Source organism: Colossoma macropomum, unplaced genomic scaffold (assembly GCF_904425465.1).
Source record: "Colossoma macropomum unplaced genomic scaffold, Colossoma_macropomum, whole genome shotgun sequence".
Lineage (NCBI taxonomy): Eukaryota > Metazoa > Chordata > Actinopteri > Characiformes > Serrasalmidae > Colossoma > Colossoma macropomum.
In genome coordinates this window covers 61573054-61599769 of record NW_023494792.1, presented here as the reverse complement: position 1 = coordinate 61599769, position 26716 = coordinate 61573054, and the positions used below count along the sequence as shown (strand labels likewise).

Below are 26716 nucleotides of genomic sequence, written 5' to 3'. Positions count from 1 at the left end.
CCTTTCCTGCCGAATTAGGCGGTTCTTTGCTACGTTAAGTGATAAAGCAGAAGTCTGGCTTGCGAGACTATTGTGTGAGTGTTCGCCGTGTGTAGGAGGCCTAACGCTGCACAGGTCTTTTTGTGGCTGGTGGGCGATTCTGTGTCGTTATAGAAATAAAGGAACCGAATTGAACATATCATCACTGTCCAAAGACAACTTGGATCTCCATTTTTCCCAGTTTTTTTATTCTTCCATGTTGTTTGAGCACAGCAGCTGTGCTTTCAATATTATTTCCATCATGACTGGACCAATAGAAATGCTCCAAAATTGCTTGGAACAAAATCTCTACATTAACTTACATTAAAAGTTAAGACTTCTTCTGTAAAGTTACCATTTTGTGGATCTGGAGAGCGACGATATGTACACTCTCAGAAATAAAGGCACTAAACTGTCACTGGGCCAGTTCCCCACTTGTCACTGGGGTGGAACCCTCAAGGGTCCATCTCAGTACCTTTAGTCAGGGAACATAACTGAACCATAATCCACTGAAATGATATGTTCTAAGCTGTACTGACTCCACACACCCCGTCTCGTCTCCAGGCTTTTATTTTACTGTTCTGTTTAAAACATTCGGTTATGAAAAGGTACAAATACGAACTTTTCACCTGGAAAAACTTATTTAAGGTTCACAATCAGACCTTAAAACCACTGTTGGAGCTTTGAGGGAACATTTACACTGTTTGTACCTTGATGAACGAGAAATGTTCCTGAACAGAACCTTTATTTCTAACAGTGTGGAGCAGCCAACGGTCTGTTTGCGACTTACAGTGATACTAAAATATAGACCTGACATGTTGCCTATAGGCGTGTTTTCAGTCGTCCACAAGTTAGAAGGTCAGTGTTCTCGGTCTCTGGCTACCTCTGTATGATTTCAATTTTGTCTTCACATTCGAAACATGTAAACTACATCCAATCAATTGTCTTCCCTCCAAATCTGTCAACATTTCTATATTTTCATTATTATGTTAAACCCCTCTCTACCCACGGAGAAGGTTTTATGTTTTGTTTGCTGAGTGTTTTACTCTTATCTGATTGGCTGAACGCAGTGTGGCTGCCACACTCATTTGCATAATGTTGAAATCTTTTTCACTGCGCTGCGAGGCAGATTTTGCTGCACCGCCTGATGCGTCAGATCTCTCTGTTGGAATGAGTAGAATGCAGCGAGACGAAGTTGCAAGTGGAGGCGCCGTAATGCTGCAGTGGTTGAGGGAGGTTGATTGGTCTGGAGAACAGAGTGGCGTAATTGTATCGTCCTGCCAAACGCAGGCTTGAGGACATGCGTTCAAGATTGCTTTGCACACGGTGACCTTCAAATCACCAAGACGACAATGATGGATCAAGGTATGCTTAAAATAAAGAGCATTAAAGTGGGAGAACCGTAGACTTCTGCAGCGCCAAAAAGCCACAAATAAGAAAAAAATCGAGCTTTTTACTGAATTATTCTCATACATATACTATTCGTTTCATTCTTACAGTCGAAACAAAATAAACGAGTTAGGTAAGGTGAGGTGAGGCGGGGAAATTAGCATAGATGCATTAACCCACATGTAAAGTGGTGATTAAAATTTTATTGGGAAATCTAAATCTGACATTAAAGTCTATTGTGGTGTGTTGCTCTCTTTGGCACACTGATGAGCTCAAAGTGCCTCAGAGACTAAAAATCTCAAACATTTAGTGTTCAATCCGGAAAAGAAACCACTTTTGGTTCACCGAAAAACATTTCAGTTGATCCTTTATAGAACCACATTTGTAGAACCTTCACATACAAGGCTGAACAAAGAAGATGCAAGAATGAGATTTACAGTTACTACTTAAGTAAAGTTGATTAGGGAACAATTTCTAAATTTCTGCATAACTATATGTTTAAATGAGTCGTTCACAGTGGTAGTGATAGGAACCAGACGTCCACCTCTAAAAGCCCCTTCACAGAAAGTTACTACATGAAATGGTTATGAATTCACTGCCTGATGACTTAGACACTGTTTTATGATAGTTCTGAGAAGATTTTGGCCTTAAACATATTCTATAAATTTGTGTAGGGAGTTGTGAGGCAAATCCTCATAGAAAACTAATTTTTTCAGATTTTGTAGACATGGTGAGCCCTGGTTCCTATGACCACCGCTGTAAAGAAAGAGTCTCTACAATCAAGCAGTTCACACCAAACCACTTTCAACATTTGAGGCAACATTTACTGAAATTTTGAAAATTGGGTGGAATTCCCCTTTGACTGTATACAGAGGAAGCTGAGTCTTTAAACAACTTAATCGTCTCTATAAACTAAATAAATACAAACACAGTGAATTACAACATGTGCTCAAGTGCCATGTGCATATTTCTGCTTTGTTGTTTGTTTACTTTTGAAGGCCAGTCATCAGCAACGCCACCATGAGATATTTTTCAGCTGATATTAAACAATAAATAAATAATAAATAAAATAAATAAATAAAAAAACACACTTGCTGGATGTTTTGTGGCTCAGGGGCTCTAAACAACAGCTTATACTGCTGAACAGACCTTGTCCACACATTGTGAAGGTTCTATACACTCAGGTTCTATTAAAGTTTTTTTTCCTAGAACCATACATTTGTCGTATGCAAAAGTTTAGGCGCCCCATTCTTTGTTTATTTAAGTAAATAAGTAAACACGTTGTGTTCAGAGAACGCAGTTCTGTACATTTTAATGCACAATCACTGTTTATTTACTTGATTTAACATATTGGGGGAAAAAAAACACACAGAATGTGGCCTGTGCAAAAGTTATGGCACATTCTATATTTTATGCTTTAATTTTTTTGTTAAATTCAACAAATAAATAGAAATTGTGCACTAAAATTTACAGAAAAGTGTCATATTTAAGTGTAGAGGTTGTGTTAACATATTTTGTCCCAGAAAATCAGACCAAAGTGATGGAAACTTTAGCGTGCGACTGTATATCGAACCCAGGAGGCTTTATTGAGAGCGCAGGTCTGGTGGTGCGCTGCTGCTGGCGTTGTTGGCGGTGAGTATGGAAGTGTTGTAATTACCTGATTGAAGAATAGACTTTCTTTAGTGAAGATAAATGTTGTGGTTAAAGAATAGAGACTAAGCTGGGGTGAGGAGGAGCAGGGCCATTAGTTATAAGGTTGAATAGAGCTGCCTGCGCTGCTTGTTTGAGGAGATGTATACTGATAGGCCTGTGTGTATTCAAATGCATAATTTACTCTCGCTCACTCTCGCTCTCCCTCGGTGCGCGCGTCTGAGAGTGCATTTATGCATTTGTGTAGCGCTTGCCCTGTATTGTTATTGCTTTGTTAGTCTTTTTAACACTCACTCATTGAAGTAGATGGAATCTATTGACACTAATGGCTCAATTTCAGTCGTTTTCATTTCATTTATTATTCCATGATGCTTATTTAACAGAGACAAATGAGCATGGGAAATAAAGAATAGTCTGATGCCATATATGGTAACAAAATTAGGTGCTATAGACCGATAAGGCATAACATTATGACCACCTCCTTGTTTCTATGCTCATTGTCCATTTTATCAGCTCCACTTACTATATAGGTGCACTTTGTAGTTCTACAGTTACAGACTGTAGTCCATCTGTTTCTCTGATACTTTGTTAGCCCCCTTTTACCCTGTTCTTCAGTGGTCAGGACCCCCATGGACCCTCACAGAGCAGGTACTATTTGGGTGGTGGATCATTCTCAGCACTGCAGTAACACTGACGTGGTGGTGGTGTGTCAGTGTGTGTTGCGCTGGTCTGAGTGGATCAGACACAGCAGTGCCGCTTGAGTTTTTAAACACCTCAGTGTCACTGCTGGACTGAGAATAGTCCACCAACCAAAAATATCCAGCCAACAGCGTCCTGTGGGCAGCGTCCTGTGACCACTGATGAAGGACTAGAGGATGACCAACACAAACTGTGCAGCAGCAGATGAGCTATCGTCTCTGACTTCACATCTACAAGGTGGACCGACAAGGTAGGAGTGTCTAATAGAGTGGACAGTGAGTGGACACAGTGTTTAAAAACTCCAGCAGCACTGCTGTGTCTGATCCGCTCACACCAGCACAATACACACTAACACACCACCACCACGTCAGTGTTACTGCAGTGCTGAGAATGATCCACCACCCAAATAGTACCTGCTCTGTGAGGGTTCATGGGGGTCCTGACCACTGAATGTCTGTCTAACTAACTTGATTATTTAGATTACATGTTTATGTTTCAGCTGTGTGGTTGGTTGCTAGGCAACAGACATGACAGTTGATTATCGACTGAGTAATTTAAGATTAAAGGTCTGGACTTTTCACCACATAATGTGGCCAAGTGGCACCTACACAGTCAGGAGGAGGCCTTTTGATTGACATGCCAAATGACCAATCACAGCCCTCTGTTTGGTGTGGAAGGAGATTGTGAGAAGTTCTATGGATGTATATCTTCCTGTAAAAGGCTTGTCATTCTGTTCAGTGCAGGCAGCTGTTTGCTATTCCTGACTACAATAAATGATACCTCAGCAAGTGAACACATCTTAAATGTAGTCATTATATCTAATATGACCCATTATGAGACTGTTGCAAGAATATTGAAAGATTATTGAATTTATTTCTAAATATTTTTACTTGTTTTGAGTCATTTTATCTGGTGTGTTTTATTCCATTGGCAGATCATTTCTTGTTTTTATAATAAATATAATCTTATAAAGTGATCTGCCAATGGAATAAGACACTTTCATAAGATAAAAATACGCAAAACAAGCAAAAATGTCTAGAAATAAGTAAAATAATCATATAACAGTCTCACAATGAGAAATATTAGATATATTAACGACATTTAAGATGTTTTCACTTACTAAGGTATCATGTTTGCGTTGAATGTCCTGGTTTATAGACTGAAATATGTTGACACTTGTTTACCCTCCAGGAGCTCCTGAGCTCCTCCAGCAGGGCTCAGCCTGAGACAGTGCGCTTTCTTCATCATTTCTGCCGCGTGTACCCGAGGAATGTAACGTAGACAGCCGTGAGAGAACAATAAAAGACGTATCAGATCAGCGAGACAGGGCTACAGTTCCACCGCGCGACATCACACAGCCAAACTGACAGCCGCCGTTATTATTATTAGTAGCTTTGGCAGCATTATAACAGAGAACGGAGTGCAGTCTGTAGATTCAGCAGAGTGGTCCGTGCCTCAGTCGTGTCTAAATTATTCACTGAGCCTGTTTCTGCAGAAGGCCGAGGGGAGCGTAGCTGCACAGCAGCCTATAGTGGCTGTGTGACGAACCTATTGGACGTGTCTGTTGACTCATCAAAGAGTATTTGTGAGCGTACGGGCAGTGATGTGGGAATAGACTCAGACCTGCAGCGCACTGAGTGGTATGGGTGTATGTGTAACAGAGGAGCGGAGTAATCAATAACTTTTAACTCAATCATTAAGATGTAAACAGAGTCATTCAGAGTGGTTTGGTTTGTAGAGAAACTTACCGAGTCAGAACTGTTCACAGTGGTGGTGATAGGAACCAGACGTCCACCTCTAAAAGCTCCCTCACAGAAGGTTCCTACAGTAAATGGTTATGAATTCACTGCCTGATGACTGAGACACTGTTTTATGATTCATTCATGGTGGAGGGATACATGCAGTAGTTTTGGATGGTAAATAAAATGTCTATATTTGTGCTGTAGTCATGGCGACCCCTGGTTCCTATCACCACCACTGTAAAGAAGTCTGAACCATTTTACACCAAACCACTCTGAATCACTCTGTTTACATCGTAAACACTGAATTATGCAGAAATTTAGAAAAATCAGTGGAATTTCCCTTTAAATGTTAAGATTTTCTGTGAAGACAATTTAGCATTTTTTACATGCACTATCTAGAGAAACTCCCAAATTTCTTTACAGTGGTGGTGATAGGAATATTGTGAATATTGATGATGGAAAATAGTGTAAATCTGAAATAATACGTTTTCTCTGGGGACTGTTTTGCCTCACAACACCCTGCATATACAGTCGTATGCAAAATTCGAACACACCTGGTTAAATTCCATGTTTTGTTGATTTTCTAACTGATAATAAATGAACACATCCTCTACAGAGACACACTTAGATACATTTTTTTCAGCAAATGTTTGAACACAATTCTATTATTTTAAAGAAATCTGAGACAATTGTTTTTCTAAAGCGGTGCATCTCACATCAAACCACTCTGCATGACTTTGCTTACATCTCATTGATTGAATTACGCAGACTTTTTGAAAAATCGGTGGAATTCCCCTTTAACTAAAATACTGGTGGATTTGTCCTGAGTGTTTACAAATCATAATAGTTTTATTTCTACTGAAGTAGATTAGTGAGTAAATGAATATAATTTTTAGCCATTTATATTTAGCTACTAATTCCTTTCCTGTGCTAAATTTCATAGCTTTGTTGGTGACAACATCTGTAGGGCTTTGTGGTTGATCACATTCCTCACTCTGGAGCTTTACCGTTTAATTTTAGACCAAAAAAACATTAAAGAACAGAGTCGTACAGTCTTCAGCTCCTGAGCTGACAGATGCTGGATTTACTAAGAAGTTCCACTGCAGTTCTAGAAGTTACCCAGTGCTTTTTGTCCTGATACTTCTGCACTTCTACTCATGTGATTCTTTAGGAAGCTGCTTTTACTTTTTCTTTAGTCATTATTTTACCCAGTTGTCAGTACTTTAATTTGAGAATGGGTTTAGGCGACTCCGCCCGCCTCTGTCTGTAAATCTCACGTCTCCATTATGTAAACTTTACGGTAGAAGGTAAAGCGTTCTTATCTTTGAATGGAAGTTAATGGAAAAAGATCAGAGTAATTTAGGAGCATTTCTTTTTGTCCTTTCGTCATGAAATTTAATCACAATGTAAAAGGCAGCTGGTGTTTCCAAACTCTGTAAAACAATAAAAAACACTCGTGTTGAGAAACAAGTGTGTTGTTCCCATGGCGACGATGTGTATGTACGTATACAGGCATGTATGTCCATGGTGGCTGCACGTATGCATGCTGGTGTGCATATGTGCCCACATGAAGAGCAGGTGTGAGGTCGTCTCTGCTCGATGGAGTGAGAAATGCACACATATGGCCAGAGGCGAGAGAGAGAGAGAGAGAGATAGAGAGAGGGAGAGAGAAATGGAGAGAGAGAGATGGAGAGAGAGAGACATTGCTTGTTTCTTTGCTGTATTTTATTAGTTCACACTTAAAGGTCTGGATTTTTCACTGTTGTTTTGCTATTTTACACTGTCTAATTGTTTACGTAATTATAGTGTTAATTAATTATTTATATTTTACAATGTATAATAATTACAAATATATATATATCATATTGTAATAGCATGTGCTATGAAGAACCTTTTTGAAAATGGTTCTATATAGCACCAAAAAGGGTTCTGCTACTGTTATGATGTCAAGCTTGTAACAGTAGAAGAACCCTTTTAGGTGCTATATAGAACCATTTTCAAAAAGGTTGTTTATAGAACATGCTCCATCAATCAATGGAGAACCCTTTCATGATGCCAGGTACCCATTAATCATGCAAATGGTTCTCTGAGTGTTCATGGTTCTATGTAGAACTTTTTAAGGAACCATCTTTTTAAATTGTGTAGCTTACATTTTTTACATTATTTTGATTGCGTGTTTATGTTTCAGCTGTGTGCATATGTTCAGTTGCTAGGCAACAGACATGACAGCTGATTGATTGTCGACTCTGATAGAGCAGGTTAAGATTTCCTAACTGGACATTTCTGCTGTAAAATAAGATAAAACTCCTAAATTATAAGATTTGCTTCTGTTATTTGTGAATTTGTGAAAGATCTTATCTTGACCTGCCAGATCTTAACTTAAGATCTTAAAAAAGGAAGGAAAAAAAACGTATTGCACACACTGCAAAAAATGGTATGAAGTGAAATGATCTTAAATTTAGTCGATATATCTAATATTTCCCATTTTGAGATGGTCGTGCACTTATTATAAGATTATTTGTCTTATTTCCAGACATTATTTACTTATTTTAGGTAATTTTATTGAGTAAAATGATCTCACTATACTGGCAGATCATTTTGATGGTTTCAAGCTCATTTCTTACAACAAGCCCAATTATCTGCTAATCTAGTGAGATAAATTGACTTAATTAAATTACTTAAAACAAGTAAAAAATGTCTAGAAATAAGGGAAATAATCTTAAATTACATTCACAACAATCTCACCAGGAGAAATATTTGATTAATTGACTATATTTAAGATTATATCACCTGACAAGATGCCATTTTTTGTAGTATAGTTCAACTGAAGAAGCTCTAAAACAGGCTGCATTTTCTGTCCACGGTGAAAAGTGTCTAAAGGGGGGAGGGTGGTCTTTGACCAGTCCTCAGTCCTGTACGATGCCTTTAGAACACACTCTATAAGTGTTTTCCCAGCGTTGCACTTCAGGTAATGTCAAATCACCCTTTTTTAAGGAAAGTGCTGAATATTTAGCTCCTCTTTAGCCTCATATCTGATGATTCATTATTATTCTCTGAAGCGCTGTGCCTGCTTGGCCTTTTCTTCTGAACCGACTTGTTTGGCTGCGAGTACGGATGACAAATCACCGGTGGCAAGTCGTCAGAACTGACCGCAGGCGCTCTTAAACATCTTGCGGCCTAGTGATCAGCTCTGCATGCATGGCTGGGAGTCAGAGGGCAGGTGCCGGGAACAGGAAGGCGGGAGTGAGAGCTGTGTTTGTGCGGCGAGGGCGCTTTGAATGGCAGTGTCTATATTTCAGTCATGTAGAATCAGGTCAGGGGGGTGGATCAAAGCGCTCCGGTGGGATTGGCTGTGGTCAGTCCCGATTGAGTTACCGTGGTGATTTTGAGTCGGGCTCCATGGCGACACTGTGTCCCTGTCAGGATGTCATGCTCACGTCAGTGTGTGTGTGTGTGTGCGTGTGTGTGCTAACGTGAAAAAAGTGATGTGTTAGATTTACTTGCATTATTTTCATTTGAATAAAACATTACATCAGATTAATTATTGACAAAAGTAATTACAATGAATATTGTGTTGATGCAGTATGTTTTATTCATGATTTTGTTCATGATTTATTATGAATCTCTGCACTGTTAAGAGAAACGAGCTCCAGATATAAAGCATTTAAAACATTTAAGTTTCGGAAAGGAACAGGGACACACACGTGTTTTGAAGTTTGGTATGATTTTTGATTCTGAGATCAAGGTTGATATTTTATGTGTTAATGTTGTCTTAATTCAACAGAGTTTAATACGTTTAATACACTTATTTACTACATTTAGTCGTGTTTGGCGTAGAAATTCTCTAAGAGTGTGTTTTCAATGTCTGCTCTACCATCTAACAAAATAATGACATCATCTAGAACAGATCCAGATCTTGAATCCAGTGTCCAGTCCTGGATTTTGTAATCACAGTTGTTTAACCTCTTAACATCCCAGGTTTATTTCATACTAAGGCTTATTATTCAGTAGCTACACAGACTTCAATACAAACTAATGGAGCTATTCTTAGGTTATAGAAGTGTGTAATAAAACTTTGGACCGCTGGCTCGTTAAGGGGTTAATTAAAATGTTGATGTAACTGATTGACCATCTAGTTTCTCACCAGCCAGGGCCGTATTACAGAAACATCTCAACGCTGAAATCTGATCTCTTTAGTCTCCATGACGACTTCAGTACGGACTGAATTTCGGACAGTAGCTATTCCAGAATAACAGCTCCTAACTTCATAATCTCATCATGAACTCCAGATAAGAAAACAGCATCACACAAACATCCTAACTAGACTGAACCTCCTAAATCCTGTCCTAACTTTAGGATGAACCCCAACAGGGTCCTCACTTCTGTTTAAGGTCCGTTTCTATGGTTTTTAGGCAGCTGTGTCAGCAGCATAGTTCACTACCAGCATAATGAGCTCCATTTATTTCTACTGTAAAACGCTGCTTTCACTGTGAGATGATTTTCTTTTCTAACTCTGCGTTTTAAAGATCTCAGATGCTGCAGACTCGATCTCCACCGCCCCTCTGATCACCTTCGTGTGTTAATGTTGATGATGAAATATTACAGTGATGGTGGTGAATAATGAGGAGACGGAGCTGAACGTGTGTCTGTTTATTAGGAGGAGTAACGTTAGCGCGCTCAGCTAAAGCGTTTGGGAAATGGAGACTGAAACTGGGCAGCGGAGACACTCTGATAAACAGCAGGGGGCGCTCTCACAGTATTGACAACTTACAGTTTATCACACTTTAGTTCAGTTTGACCTTTTTTACACCAGTAACAGAAGCTGTCTGACTAACTTGATTATTTTGATTACGTGTTTACGTTTCAGCTGTGTGTGTATGGTCGGTTGCTAGGTAACAGACATAACGGTTGATTGTTGACTTCAGTTGATTAGGTTAAGACTTTCTAACTGGAGATAAGATGCTGTAAGAACAGATTCCTAAATTAAGATCAAATTTGCTTCTGTAAAACGAATTTGTCTGATTATGGTCTGAATTTTAAGTATTTGATTTGACGAAAGTGGAAAAGAACGAATAGTAAATTAGGATTTTGAGTACTGAAATTAGCTCATCTCTAACGTTAAATATAGTCTCATAATAACCGTCAGGTGTCTGAACTTTCATCACAAACTCATGATTTCTGAGCTAAAAGATGAAATATGATGTGGCTACACTCTTGAAAAAGTTGGTTCTTCAAGGGTTCTTTAGAAAAGAAAATGGCACTATATAGAACCATGGACACTTAAAGAATCATTTACATGATTAAAAGGTTCTTTGCATTGCAAAAGGGTTCTTCAGACTGGTAGAGAATGTGCTGTAGATGGTTCTATTCAGAACCTTTTTAAAAAAAATGGTTCTATATAGCACTCAAAAGCGTTGTTCTATTGTTATAATGTCAAACTTATAACAATAGAATAACCCTTTTGGTTGCTATATAGAACCCTTTTCAAATAGGTTCTTTATAGAACCTTCTACAGCACATTCATGCATTTTCCATGAATCTGCAGAAGCATTTCATGATGCAGTGAACCCTTTAATCATACCAAAGGTTCTTTGAGTGTTCATGGTTCTATATAGTGCCATTTTCTCTTCTAAAGAACCCTTGAAGAACCATCTTTTTTTAAGAATGAAGGGTAATGACATGAGTTGAGGTCAAAATAAAAGATTGGCATCCTCAACATTCCTTTACCTAAAATATCAAATACCCTAACACTGGTCAATCAAAGTCCAAGTCCAAATTGGAAAATTGGTTCTAGAATGACGGTATGAATGGGGATAAAGTGGCGCATGCAGCCGAGGAACAAAAGCACTTTATACCTGTTGACAGCACTGGAGACGCCACTATCTAGCACAGATGCCAGTACCCAAATAAGGCAATACAGGCATCTGTAAGAGTGCAAATGCATGAGTCATTGGAGAGTGGGGCCACTGCAACCGGTTGCTTCATAGCGGAAAGCACAATATTTCATTCTTACATTCATTCAGTCTAGAACAAAACCACAGAGCAAGCTAGCAAAGAACAGTCTCAGCTTTTTGAGGATAGTTTGGAAACTCTGACAGTGCAGTTGTCGTAGGGCTGGACTGTAAAAAGCAAGGAGCCAAATCCAAGGCTCAATTTGACCTAGTCTAGATTTGGGTAACCAGTGGCTGTATGTGGCTGTTTACAGTTCATGTTCAGACAAAACTGAATCGCTAACAATAAAAGTCAATAAAATTTGTCTGGCCCAGTTGTGGGCCACATCTTTGGGTTTGTTCTGGGCCGGTATATGGCTGGGTCCTCGGCCCAGATCTGGCCACACACTGTAAAGTTAGTAGACCTAATGGATGTGGCTCAAATCTGAGGTAATGTGGTAAAATTGCAAAATATATATTACATTTTGTAAAATGTAATATTATATATTTTGTAATATATATACAAATTATATAAAATTATATAAAAATATATTAAAATATATTATATAAAAATTTGTTATAATTTTATAACAGTGAGAGCAATTTAAAAATCATCATTTACAGATTTATCTACTTATTGTGTTGTTGCGGTGATGAGAATGAGGTCACTTAAGTTGGAAAGTGTTAGCTAGAATCAGTTTAAAATAAAGTCAATAATTCAGGGTTATTTTAAAATAATTAACAAGGCATCTTTGTTTATATATCCAAAAAAAAGAGTCCCAGTAGTGTTGTGTTCACGAGATTAACCCATCATATGTTTATACTGCTCTGTGTGGGGGGGGGGCAGTGTGTGTGGGGGGGTCCACGGTTGTTGTAGGAGAAGAAACGCACAAACTCCCCCAAATCCAGCGCTCAGACTCAGGTTGCGTGTTGGGTTCACGTCGCCACAGGCTACGTTCCCTGTGTAGGTGTGTGAAGCGTCTGACTGTACCATCAATCTTCATTCATCAGACTCTTTATATGGAAATCCCAGCTGAAGTGCTCGTAGATCAACATTTGAAAAAGTGTCACTTTTGATGACTCAGGTGTTGTTTGTGTGGATTTGTGCGTGCTTTTTATTTTCAAGCGCCTGTGTGTTCGTGCATGCTTAAGGGACTGGATACTGATTCGGATTGGGATTGGCTGATTTGGATAAGGACCCTTAATGAGCCACAGGAGAGAGAGAGAGACAGAGAGAGAGACAGAGAGAGAGTGAAGCCAAAAGGGACGGAGCATCTCTTACTCTAGGAAGAACGTTCTCCTACTACACTCTAGGCCAGTTCACTGCAAAGTAAAATTACTTTAAATGAGTAAAAACCCTTTAGAAATAAGTTAAATAGTCTTATAATAAGCTTACAGCAATCTCAACATGAAGAATATTAGATGTATCGACTACACTGCAAAAAATGTCTCTTATCAAGTAAAATTATGTTAAATATAGTCAATAAGTCTAATGTTTCTCCTGTTGAGACTGTTGTAAGCTTATTTTAAGATTTTTACCTGATTTCTAGACATTTTTTACTTGTTTTAAGTAAATTTATTAAGTAAAATCATCTCACTATACTGGCAGATAATTTAGCTTGTTGTAAGAAATGAGCTTGAAATCAGCAAAATTATCTGCCAGTATAGTGAGATAATTTTACTTAATAAAATACCCCAAAACAAGTAAATCATGTCTAGAATTAAGCTAGATAATCTTATAATAAGTGCACAACCATCAAAATGAGAAATATTAGATATATCGACTAGATTTAAGATCATTTCACGTGCCAAGATTACCTTTTTTGCAGCGTACAGAACATTGTTTATGGCAGTATCGCAATACTGATATCACAGAAGGCTGAGCCTCTAACCGGTCACTGAACTGACCGCTGTTGAGAAATAATATCTTTACTTATTAGCACTTTTCAAAAGAGCTGCGTTTTCAGATGTTTATTAAAAGTGAGCTCTGAGCTCGACTTTCTAATAAAAGCTGAACTGAGCTCCACAGTTTAGAAGCAGAATAACTGAAAGAGTCTCTCCACGTTTTCTGTGTTTTAATGAAGGTGTTCAGAATCTGCAGATCTGAGATCATAAACAGACATTCAGGAGCTTTAAGGTCATTTAGAGCTTTAAAAACCAGCAGCAGAGCTTTATTTCATTCCTGAAGCTGTAAAAGTTTTGGGTTAACAAACTCGGCTCATACCCTGGCTCTAAAGCCGCTTCACACTGTGTGACTAAAGCGCTCTTATGCGTTTCCTGCATGCTTTATTGCACCAGATGCTGATCAAACTCCATGTCAGACTGTGCGAATTCAGTTATGCAGCACGTCAGATTATACGAGAAAGATTTTCTTAATTTACGATGAAAGAAAATGAAGACATTCATACGCTTTCCTTTTTTTGTTGGAAAATTGGGCCACACAAGCAAAAAAAACCCTCGGCATGGTAGTGACGATGCATTTTTCCTGAAAAAAAGAAACGTATTAAATGGAGTGATGAAAAAGATTCATACACTGCAAAAACAATGAGCAAGAGAAAAGATGTTTTCTTAGCGAGTGGAAACATCTTAAGTGTAGTTAGTATGTCTAATGTTTCTCGTTATGACATTATAAGATTATTTAATTTAATTACTAGACATATTTTTTAAGTAATTGTATCTTACGAAAGTGTCTTATTCCTTTGGCAGATCATATTAAGTATTATCTTTTGAAATAAGTAAAATTATCATCATAATTTCCCAAAACAAGTAATGATCTGCTGATAGTAAAAATTCTTAATGTTCCACACTGATTTTCAGACTTTGGGACACATTTACTTCAAAACAATGGGATCTAACTGCTCACCATGTGGCCATGAGGGACAGGGATGCAGCCTCACTTCCTGGTCTAAAGTGCAGGGGCGTGGCTAAAATAAGGCTCCGCCCACAGACTAAAACTCTTTGTGTTCCGGTAGCGACATGAAAACATGGGACAGCAAGTTCTTTTAGTTTAAAAATTAAGCTTGTGATAAATCTAAATATTTTAACTTTACTTTAAAAGAAATAAAAACGATCTTTAAAAAAAAAACCAAAATATTAAAGCATTATTTTCACAAGTGTAAATTTGGGTTTTGGACTGATACCTTCCAAGAGAATGTACCTGATAAATGATGATTTGTATATCGTTGCTCTCGGAACAAAACCGTGTATCTCCAAAAAGGTAACGTGACAGGAGGAGGAAAAACGTTCTTAGCTTTTAATGGAAATAAATCAAGAATTTTTTTTTGGTAACACTTTCTATGAATGTCACATTCGTAAGCATCTATAAACACATTCATAACGTTATAATGCATTCATGAGGCATTATAAACATAGCTATAAATATTTATAAAAATGCATGACACGTTATAGCCATGCTTATTATGCATTATGAATTGTTAACATAATACATTATAAGTACTGTTCATAACAAATTATAAGAGCTCATAAGTCGTATTTGTCCGCTCTAAGTAAAGTGAAGTGTACTGTAATAAAGCCTCCTCCAGTGTTCAGAGTGAGGCTTCAAGTTGAAGTATTTACTGAAGGATTTACTGAAACACTAAAACATTCACAGTAAAGCGCATTACAGGCTTCAAATGTCAGAGTTTAAACTAGAGCTGCCATCAGTGTTTTACCCAATGTGGGAAAGGTAATGTACACCACCGTTAGCCTGGCACTAACTTAACACTGCATATCCAATAGAATGCTAGCAGAAATGAGCAGTGCTGTACTGTAGTGTAGTGTAGTGATGTTACAGAGTGAAGGGTTCTAGTGCTTGACGTTAGAACCAGTGAGGGAACAAATTACAATGACAGTGCTCTACCATCTCACCTCTCCGTCTCCAGGCCTTCACTCCACAGTGACTTCACGCTCAGTGTGATGTCAGAGGGGGGTCAGGGGAGGGGCTGATGGGTGCTTGGTTTGCTGTGATGTAATGTAGTGTTTAAAGTGAGACGCTGGGTAAGAAAAGCTCACTGTAGCAGTGATTCTAGGCTGGACAGCCTGTTTGGAGCATCTGAATATTCAGGACTGAAGCCCTGAAGATGCAGCTCTAACAGCTCCAGCACTGAGAAACAAAATACTGGAAATCTCAGAGTGGAAATAAACTCTGTATTTGTCTTTACTTTACGTTCTCCAAGCTGGCACTGACAGTATAACATGTTATTAACACTACTTATAATGCATCATATTAACAATTCATAATGTATGATAAACATGGCTATAAAGTGTAATGCAGTGTAATTCATTTTTATAAAGATTTATAACCATATTTATAATACCTTGTGAATGCATTGTAACATGTTATAAATGTGTTTATAGATGCTTACAAACGTGACATTCATAGAAAGTGCTTTTTTTTTCCAAGCAATTTTAGACCATTTATGTTGGTCCGTTTATCATGAATTAAATTCTGACCCAGCATGAAGGGCAACTGCCTTTTCCAAATTAGGTCAAAAAATGGAGATATGAGGTTTTGTCTTGACAGCAATGATGTATGTATCTTATTACCATCTGTTAATGCTTTGGGTTTAAATAGATCGGAACATAACCACTGTACATATCTAAGATCTGAATACTTGATTATTTTTTAATAGTATTTTACCGTGGGAGCGCCGTTTGAACCGATTTGGTGGAATGGTTCATATGCACATCAGTGCAGCGCTGCAGAAACCCACTGGTTTGTTGAACAGTATTATAGTGTATAAAATGCTATGTGATGTTAAATCTTTCACGCAGAAGCTATAAAACAAAGGGTAGCTCACAGGTAACTGCTCACGACTGCAGCAGGAAGGACCTGCAGTTTCATTCAACCCTTTAAATAATAAGAGAAAATAAGCTCACATTACACAGGATGACCTCTGACCTCTGATTCAGCAGACAGACGCTACAGTGAATAAGTAATGTGCTTACAGTGCTGCTTATATGCGAGCGTATCCTCATATACTCGCGCTGTGATTGAGTCAGTTGGCAGTTGTGCAGTTGGCAGAGATGGACGAATGACCCTGATATTTTCACTGTGGTATGCTAGGGCCAAGGTAGTGAGGCTAGCAGCTCAGCGCTATATTGGATTTTAATGTCACCTGTAGTTTAAATACAGACATTTCAGGCTTGTAACAGGCACACATAAGACTTTTACTTTCTAAATACAGTAGAAAGCAGCATTACAGCAGCTCCATCTGTAGAGGCTTGGTCTTTTATTAATGTAGTTTGTCTTTTATTATTGTAGCGTTAGCCTGTTAGACACCCATATGGAAAAAAACAGTATATTCCAAATGTATTAATCATATATATTTTTGCAATATATGAAAATGGCCAACATTTTTGTTAAATATATTTTTATTATTATTTTTTTTTATTATATATTTTTCAACAAAGCTTACAGATATAACTGAATATTCATGAGCTGAATGAACGGTACTGACTTCTGTGATCTACACTGTACTTTACATTAACCGTGTACGTCTGCAGTCAGACTCTCACACACAATGTATTTCACATAAACAAGATATCAGATCATAACTGCATTTTCACAGAGTATCAATACCCACAACACTCGCTTCTGTCCTGTTAAAGGATCATTTGATCAGATTTAAAATGAAGAGACTGGAACACAAATTCATTTCTAAAGGTATCAGACAGTGAAGAGCATCAGACAGGATTCTGGATATTTTCATACATTTTCAAATGGATTTGATAAACAAATTCACATACATTTATGTTTGTCTATGTGTAATATTTCCCCATACATTTTAAAATAAATGCATTTTACTATATGGTTACTATGGCAATATAGTCTGAAATACATTTTAGTGTTTGGAATGTGTTTCAGCATGGACTGCAGTGTATTTGACATGTATAATATAAAAATATATGTCCTTTTTTTTGGAAAACAATAGAATTTAATTAATAAATAATAAATAATACTGTTTTTTTTTTTTGCACCTCTGATTTAGTCTAAGCCTCAAAAAATCCCAGTCTTGAATCAAAATCTCACCATTAAGATTTAACTAAATGAGCAACCTTATCTGGAGCCCACGTCAGCTTTAATTCAATTAAATTCTGATCAGCTTTCTGGAGTTTAACCTTTAGGAGAGGAAAGTGGAGGAATCCTCCATGTCAGTCCTGCATGCTGCTACCGCTAATCCAGCCTATGTGTTATTTAATGTGCTGAGGCGTTTATTAGCGAGAATGGCAGGAGATTAGAGAGAGCAAGAAAGAGCGAGCGAGCATGTGTCAGTGCTGCATTTTGCTACAGTAATCTCATCTGCTGTTCTCTGCTTAGAGATGGGATTGAGTGGCAGCGCTCAGCTAAATCTTCTCCTTCACTGTCTGCTATTCAATACAGTCAAGTTCGGAGGGCTGCTAATAGACTGGAGGGTGTGTATAGTGATGTACTGGCAGAAAATTCTGTTCTGTGTGTTACAAGAACCAGAAAAGGGCTGTTTATATGTATTAATATAGAATTGTAGGAGTTCTAGTGTACAGTGTCAAATATTAAGTTATTTATGTGTTTTTTATAGATATACACTGATCAGGCACAAAATTATGACCACCTCCTTGTTTCTACGCTCATTGTCCATTTTATCAGCTCCACTTACTATATAGGTGCACTTTGTAGTTCTACAGTTACAGACTGTAGTCCATCTGTTTCTCTGATACTTTGTTAGCCCCCTTTTACCCTGTTCTTCAGTGGTCAGGACCCCCATGGACCCTCACAGAGCAGGTACTATTTGGATGGTGGATCATTCTCAGCACTGCAGTAACTCTGACGTGGTGGTGGTGTGTTAGTGTGTGTTGTGCTGGTCTGAGTGGATCAGACACAGCAGTGCTGCTAGAGTTTTTAAACACTGTGTCCACTCACTGTCCACTCTATTAGAAACTCCTACCTTGTCAGTCCACCTTGTAGATGTAAAGTCAGAGACGATAGCTCATCTGCTGCTGCACAGTTTGTGTTGGTCATCCTCTAGTCCTTCATCAGTGGTCACAGGACGCTGCCCACAGGACGCTGTTGGCTGGATATTTTTGGTTGGTGGACTATTCTCAGTCCAGCAGTGACACTGAGGTGTTTAAAACCTCCAGCAGTACTGCTGTGTCTGATCCACAACACACACTAACACACCACCACCACGTTAGTGTTACTGCAGTGCTGAGAATGATCCACCACACAGAGAACTTTGTAGAACTACAAAGTGCACCTATATAGTAAGTGGAGCTGATAAAATGGACAATGAGTGTAGAAACAGGGAGGTGATCATAATGTTATGCCTGTTTGGTGTAAATGGACATTGTGTCGTGCTGCATTGTGAGATCGTTCCACCATATTGGCAGGGTTGATTCTTTGTTTACATGCTACAAAACCTCATGCACTGAGAGAAGATTGCTGTTTTATTCCATTTTTTCTGATTTGTCATGTTTAAAAGTGAATTCAGTTACTGGCATATATAACTCAGTTACTGGCATATATAACTCAGTCACTGGCATATATAACTCAGTTACTGGCATATATAACTCAGTCACTGGCATATATAACTCAGTTACTGGCATATATAACTCAGTTACTGGCATATATAACTCAGTTATTGGCATATATAACTCAGTCACTGGCATATATAACTCAGTTACTGGCATATATAACTCAGTCACTGGCATATATAACTCAGTTACTGGCATATATAACTCAGTCACTGGCATGTATAACTCAGTTACTGGCATATATAACTCAGTTACTGGCATATATAACTCAGTCACTGGCATATATAACTCAGTTACTGGCATATATAACTCAGTCACTGGCATATATAACTCAGTTACTGGCATATATAACTCAGTCACTGGCATGTATAACTCAGTTACTGGCATATATAACTCAGTTACTGGCATATATAACTCAGTTATTGGCATATATAACTCAGTTACTGGCATATATAACTCAGTCACTGGCATATATAACTCAGTCACTGGCATATATAACTCAGTTACTGGCATATATAACTCAATTGCTGGCATATATAACTCAGTTGCTGGCATATATAACTCAGTTACTGGCATATATAACTCAGTCACTGGCATATATAACTCAGTTGCTGGCATATATAACTCAGTTACTGGCATATATAACTCAGTCACTAGCATATATAACTCAGTTGCTGGCATACCTAACTCAGTTACTGGCATATATAACTCAGTTACTGGCATATATAACTCAGTCACTGGCATATATAACTCAGTTACTGGTATACCTAATTTAGTTACTGGCATATATAACTCAGTTACTGGCATATATAACTCAGTTACTGGCATACCTAATTTAGTTACTGGCATATATAACTCAGTCACTGGCATATATAACTCAGTTACTGGCATACCTAATTTAGTTACTGGCATATATAACTCAGTTACTGGCATATATAACTCAGTTACTGGCATATATAACTCAGTTACTGGCATATATGACTCAGTCACTGGCATATATAACTCAGTCACTGGCATACCTAACTCAGAAACTGGCATATATAACTCAGTCACTGGCATATATAACTCAGTCACTGGCATACCTAACTCAGAAACTGGCATATATAACTCAGTCACTGGCATATATAACTCAGTCACTGGCATATATAACTCAGTCACTGGCATACCTAACTCAGTTACTGGCATATATGACTTAGTCACTGGCATATATAACTCAGTCACTGGCATACCTAACTCAGTCACTGGCATATATAACTCAGTCACTGGCATATATAACTCAGTCACTGGCATACCTAACTCAGTCACTGGCATATATAACTCAGTCACTGGCATATATAACTCAGTCACTGGCATACCTAACTCAGTCACTGGCATATATAACTCAGTCACTGGCATATTTCATTGAATTATTGGCATATTTCACTTGGAACAGCAAAGTAACGACACTGTTACTGTACTGTACTTTATTAAACCCCTAAACTCTTGAAGAGAAACAGACAAATGCTAATCATCTGACACTTCTGGTCTTACAGTAACTCACGTTAGTCACAGCATAACTTACTTAATCTCATACCGTTTAGTTTGTGAAGAATCTGTTAACTGATTCCAGACGTGATAAACCCACAAAACTATGTTGAATGTTTTATTCCATTAAAAGGGTTGATTCTTTGTTTACATGCTACAAAACCTCATGCACTGAGAGAAGATTGCTGTTTTATTCCATTTTTTCTGACTTGTCATGCTTAAAAGTGAATTCAGTTACTGGAATATATAACTCAGTTACTGGCATATATAACTCGCGGTTTGGTGTGAAAAGGTTCGGATTTCTTTACAGTGGTGGTGATAGGAACCAGGGGTCGCCATGACTACAACACAGATATAGACATTTTATTTACTATCCAGAACCACCAGTGAACCTACACGAGTCTTCTGAGTTTATATGGAATGATGATGATGGAAAATAGTGGAAAATCTGAAATAATAAGTTTTCTTTGGGGACTATTTTGCCTCACAGCGCCCTGCATGTATCCCTCCACTATGAACACATTGTAAACCATATGTTTTAAACCAGAACCTTCTCAGGACTATCATAAAACAACGTCTCAGACATCAGGCGCAGTACACAGTAATGATTTCATGTAGTAACTTTCTGTGAGGGAGCTTTTAGAGGTGGACGTCTGGTTCCTATCACCACCACTGTGAACAATTCTGACTCTGTAAGTTTCTCTAGAGCAGAGCGTTTCACACCAAACCACTCTGAATGACACATTTATGATTGAATTATACAGAATATTTAAAAATCTGGGGATTTACCCTGTAAGTTATGAGGCTAACTAAGAAATCCTGCTTCAAGAATTGTCACTGTTTTCATTAACAGGTATGGATGTCGTTCTCAGTTCTAGGCTTCACTCTCATCTTCCCTCATTCATTCCTCCTGCAGGCTCCAACTACTCCAGCCCGTCTCTGGCTCCGGTGGCCAGTCTGAATGAGCAGGAGCATGGCGGAGGTGGTGGAGGTGGTGGTGGCGGAGGTGGTGGAGGTGGAGGTGGTGTAGTAGGCTTGGCGCCGGAGCACATCCCCACGCCGGGCGCCGCTCTCAGCTGGCAGGCGGCCATCGACGCGGCTCGACAAGCCAAGCTGATGGGCAACGCCGGGGCCCCCATCTCCACGGCCAGCTCCACCCAGCGCAAGCGGCAGCACTACAGCAAGCCCAAGAAGCAGGCCACGACGGCGGCCACGCGGCCCCCGCGAGCCCTGCTCTGCCTCACCCTCAAAAACCCCATCCGCAGAGCCTGCATCAGTATTGTGGAGTGGAAGTATCCTTTTGGTCATGGCCTGGGAGAAGGAGGCGGGGGGGCATGAGGTCATAGAATGCTGTCTCTATTGATCGTATTAATAACTGAGCACGAAGCACAGTTTATTTTTATGTAGGGATCTTCATTATATGTGTATCACTGATTTTTGGTTGATATCATAGGTCATCAGTCTTATCCGTAAAGGGCCAGTGTTGCTCTGCTTAGAATGAAAACCTGCAGCCACACAGGCTTTTTTGGTAAAGGTTATTTATTCAAAGCTACAGAACATTGAATGTGTTTACATGCACTTGATAATCTGATCATATTCAGATTTCTGCAGTTATCTGATTTTTCAAATGGTCGTGTAAACAGCACACTGATTTCTTGGATCAAAGTATGGTCTAGAAATCTGTTTAAGGCTGGATTTTAGCTCAGTAATCAGATTTCTCAGTGCATGTGAACTCTTACTCTGATTTCTTTCGGATTTATCAGTCTGCGCGTGTGCAAAAACAGATGGTGGTACCGGAAATAAGCGAGCAGCGTCGCCGCGAGAGGCAGCAAACCACTGTTGGAGCGACGCTGAAACCAAATACATGCTTGACGAAATGAAGGATTTAAAAATTCTTCATCTTCTAGATGATGTATGTTTATATTTTCAGGTTAAGTGTGTTTTTTAAAAAAGTGTCATGAAGTTTGAGGTTTACGTTACGTTTACTTCAAGTCTTCTTCTGGCCTTCTTCTGGTCTACTGGCTGGTTGTAAAGCAGAAATCTGATTACTGTCTGATTCACATAGACCCGGAGTTTCTCCATTATCTGATTACTCAAGTGCATGTAAACGCGTTGATCGGATTACTGACAAAATCTGATTTTCTGCAGTTATCGGATTATTAAGTGCATGTAAACACACTCACTGTTTGCACAGTATGTGTTGACCGTCGTCGTGTTTAAAGGAGTGAATACATGCCTAAAATTAACTGGATCCTATTAACTACCATTTTTTAAAAGGAACCCTCACTGTTGAGACATGTAGGCCTCAACGTGGTATACATGTCTAATATTATTCAAATATGTTGAATAAACCAGGCAAAATATTTGACTTATTTGTAAAAATGTGCAAATCCCTCTACTAGTAAGCTGCCATTTTTGTTGCAGTATAAAATAGTTGCTCTTTCTTTTTTGTCCACTGAGCGAAGAACAGTGAGCTAAATATCTGATTTAACTCAAATATGTCATTCAGCCTTTCCAGTTTTAGCTACAGCGTTACGTACTTACATACTTTGTGTTATGTACTTTTTTGATTGTCTTATTTACCGTAGGACTGAATTTAGTGCAGCTATATCACGTCATCGCAGTGACAATGGTGACCTACTGTGTTTTGTATAACAAGCACAAGCTTTCAATTAGATTTTTACATCATATTTTTAATAGTACAGGGAGATTCACTCGAAAGAGGCCCCGAATATTCTGTTGTAACTCTTGTTAGGATGAAGCAATCTGAACCAAAAAAATACGCTACACACCTTGTTCGAAGCTCCATATACTGGGGAGCGCATTGCACGTTGTTTCGTTCGGATTGCTTCGTCCTAGAGAGAGTTATTACGGAATATTGGGGGCCTCTTTCGAGTGAATCTCCCTGTATTAGACGTGTTTTAAGGCATAGAAGTCTTAATAGTCAGGTGTGATTTTAACAGGATTATTTGTGCAGTTGCATTTTAATGATTAATTGAATATTAAAAAAATACCTTTTTAGTTTTTTTAAAAGCCAAACAATAAAAATGGACTATAAAACTAAATAATAGCAAACGATAAGTCATGTTTCAAAGAGTTCAAATACTTCATTAAAAAAAACGAATAAACTAGAAAGGCTTTAAAAGGACTCGCTATGTAGAGATTAAAAACTCCACGTAGCAAAAAATCAGCGAAAGCGTCTCCAGTGATGGAGACTGAGCGAGTGAGTGAGTGAGAGAGTGAGTGATTGATAATAAATTTCCTGAGAAGTAGCTGTTTGAGATGTAAACACACAAACTGTGCAGTGGTGATCAGTGAGCTGATTGATTAAGTGATTGATTGAGTGTGGAAGGAGAGCACAGGCTTCTTTTAGACTCCCGATAGAGACCTACAGCCACAGCAAACAGCTTTCAGAGCCGCCAATCAAGAGAGTGTACTTACAAAAATATGTTATCATGTGATTACTTGTAAGCATGTGTCTGTTACATGCTTCACGTGTGAAATATACAATAGTTAGTTCCGGCCGTGTGAGCTGATTGGTTGAGAAGTGTTCTAACTGTGCTGTTATTTCACCATAACATCACGTTTTTTTCACAAACACTGTATCACTCTACTGAGACGCCGTTGCTAAGCAACGACTTTGACAGCTGTAGGAGACGCTCAAGACAATTGAACGTTTTTACTTCTTACTTTGCCACAAACAGAAAACTGGACACTTTTAAGATCACATTTGACCGACAGCCGATTTGGTCAGACTCTGAAGATGAGATGACACTGAATTCTCAAACTGTCATCACCACTGAGCAGCTTTTCAGTCGGCAGCTGTGACAGAAGAACAGCTGAACAACCTGGAATCAGCCAGAAATGAACCCAACACCATTCGCCAAACTAAATGGGCTGTAAGATGCTTTACAGACTGGCTGGAACAAAACAACATTAATACTGATCTGGCAAAAACTGACAAAACTGAGCTGAACTTGATATTGCGGCAGTTTTATGGCTCAGTCTGATTTGGTCAGACTCTGAAGATCAGACTACACGTTTGGCGAATGGTATTAGGTTCATTTCTGGCTGATTCCAGATTGTTTAGCTGTTCTTCTGTCACAGCTGCCGACTGAAAAGCTGCTCAGTGGTGATGACAGTTTGAGAGTTTAGTGTGAGGAGCTGGAGAACGAACTGCCGGCTGTGCAGCGAGTGGGCGGAGCTTGTTACTCTGACATAGCAACAAGCTGCTCGTTAAGGAACTATAATTTGGTGAAGGAACTGCGAACATTAAAACATATTAAACGCCGCGTTCACAGCCCAGTTTATTAATTTATTACTTTATTTATTTATCAAGTCGTTTGCGCTTGGTAAGGCATCATTTCTTGCAGTGCAGGGCCACTTCATATACACGCTGATGCCTGAGCCCATCAGAACACTCAGTGCTCCACATGAACAACATGTTGTTGTTAGAAGGTTCAGGAATGTAAAATCAGTGCATTCGTATTAAAAACCCTCATTAGCATTATCAGACCTTTATCACCAACATTATTGGTTATTTTATTCAGAATAACAGTTGGTCCTCTGCCATGTCAGCTGTGAATTGCCGCTGATTCGAACTCGTTTAAAAGGAAATCATGAGATAATTTAGAGCTGCAGTGTAATTTGCTGCAGTGGCCTTAAAATACACAGTGTGTACATCAGAGTGTGCAGTGGGATTATTTGTTTACAGTGTGTGTGTGTGTGTGTGTGTGTGTGTGTGTGTGTGTGTGTGTGTGTGTGTGTGTGTGTGTGAGCTAAAAAAGCTGCGATTTCTTAAGAGAGAAATAAAAACAAACTGATGATCTGTGAGTCACAGAAACACTGACATCTCAAATTAACCACCAATATATACACTCACAACACTCTCTCTCTCTTTCTTTCTCTCTCTCTTCCCCCTCTCTCTCGCTGCTCTCACTTTCTCTTTCTCACTCTCTCTTTTTCTCGCTCTCTCTTTCTTTCTCTCTCTTTCTTGCTTTCTTTCTCTCTTTCTTTCTCTTTTCTCTCCCCATACTCTCTCTTGTTTCACTTTTCCCCTCCCTTCTTTTTTTTTCTCATTATCTCTTTTTTCTTTCTTTCTTTCTTTCTTTTTCTTTCTTTCTTTCTTTCTTTCTTTCTTTCTTTCTTTTTCAGTCTCCTCTCTCTCTCTCTCTCTCTCTCTCTCTCTCGCTCTCTCTCTTACCGTCACACCCTGATTTTAAATTATGTGAAATGTAATAAACTGTATAATAAAATATAACTAAATAATCTTCTCACTACATTATGATGTAATGGCTGCAATTTTGCTCAAGCAACCAAAAAAAAAAAGAAAAGAAAAAAGAAAAGTCAGTTCGTTTTCTCTGCAGCATCTCCACGGAGACCACATCCCTCTCTCTCTGTTCTACAGCTCTTACTGACTCGCCCTTCCTCTCTGAACAAGCAGAGCACATTTAAATCCTTTATTTTAGTCCAGTTTAAAACGATAATAGAATAATCTAACCTGGTCAAACGGTTTAGTCGTCCAGACATACATGAATCAGTGACTGTGTCAGCAAGGAGACATGTCTCGCCTGAATGATTGACTGACCGTACAAGTGGCTGATTATTTAAAAACAGCTTTAATTAGAATGCAAGAATCAAAACAACAAACTGCTTTTATCAGATTAACTATAATTTACCATTTAATCATATCAAACGACATCATTTGAACTAATTCACTTCAATGAACACAAAATGGAACAAATAAAGCAGAAGATGTGATATTGTCTGAGGGAATAATGATGCTTATTTTGGGTAATGAGTTAGCTTTATTAGCCATTTAGCTAATCAGCTAATTTTACTATAATGGCTGCACTGCAAAAAATAGTATCTTCTCAAGTAAAATTATCTTAAATATAGTCAATAAATCTAATATTTCTCCTGTTGAGATTGTTATAAGCTTATAATTAGATTATTTACCTTATTTCTAGACGTTTTTGGTTGCGTTAAGTAATTATATTTAGCAAAATGATGTTTTTATTTTTAGTAAAATAAGTAAATAATGTCTAGAAATGAGGAAAGCAATCTTATAAGTGCACAATCATCTCAAAATGGGAAATATTAGATACATCGACTAGATTTAAGGTCATTTCACTTAACAAGATACCATTTTTTTGCAGTGCATTTGCATTTTTGTATCATTTTTATATCTAGAGAGGAGACAATTAATAACCTAAAAATGAGCTACATACAGACCCAGTTTTGAAATATCTGGTG

General features: G+C 38.4%; 1 protein-coding gene across 1 annotated transcript in view; it reads left to right on the top strand.

Moving 5' to 3' along the window:
• Nucleotides 1-26716, top strand: part of cacna1c (calcium channel, voltage-dependent, L type, alpha 1C subunit) — a 335868-nt gene that overhangs the window by 79451 nt on the left and 229701 nt on the right. Inside the window, exon 2 of the mRNA XM_036577755.1 lies at nt 21378-21753. Coding sequence (XP_036433648.1) covers nt 21378-21753 — 376 coding nt within the window. The remainder of the gene's footprint in view (nt 1-21377; nt 21754-26716) is intronic.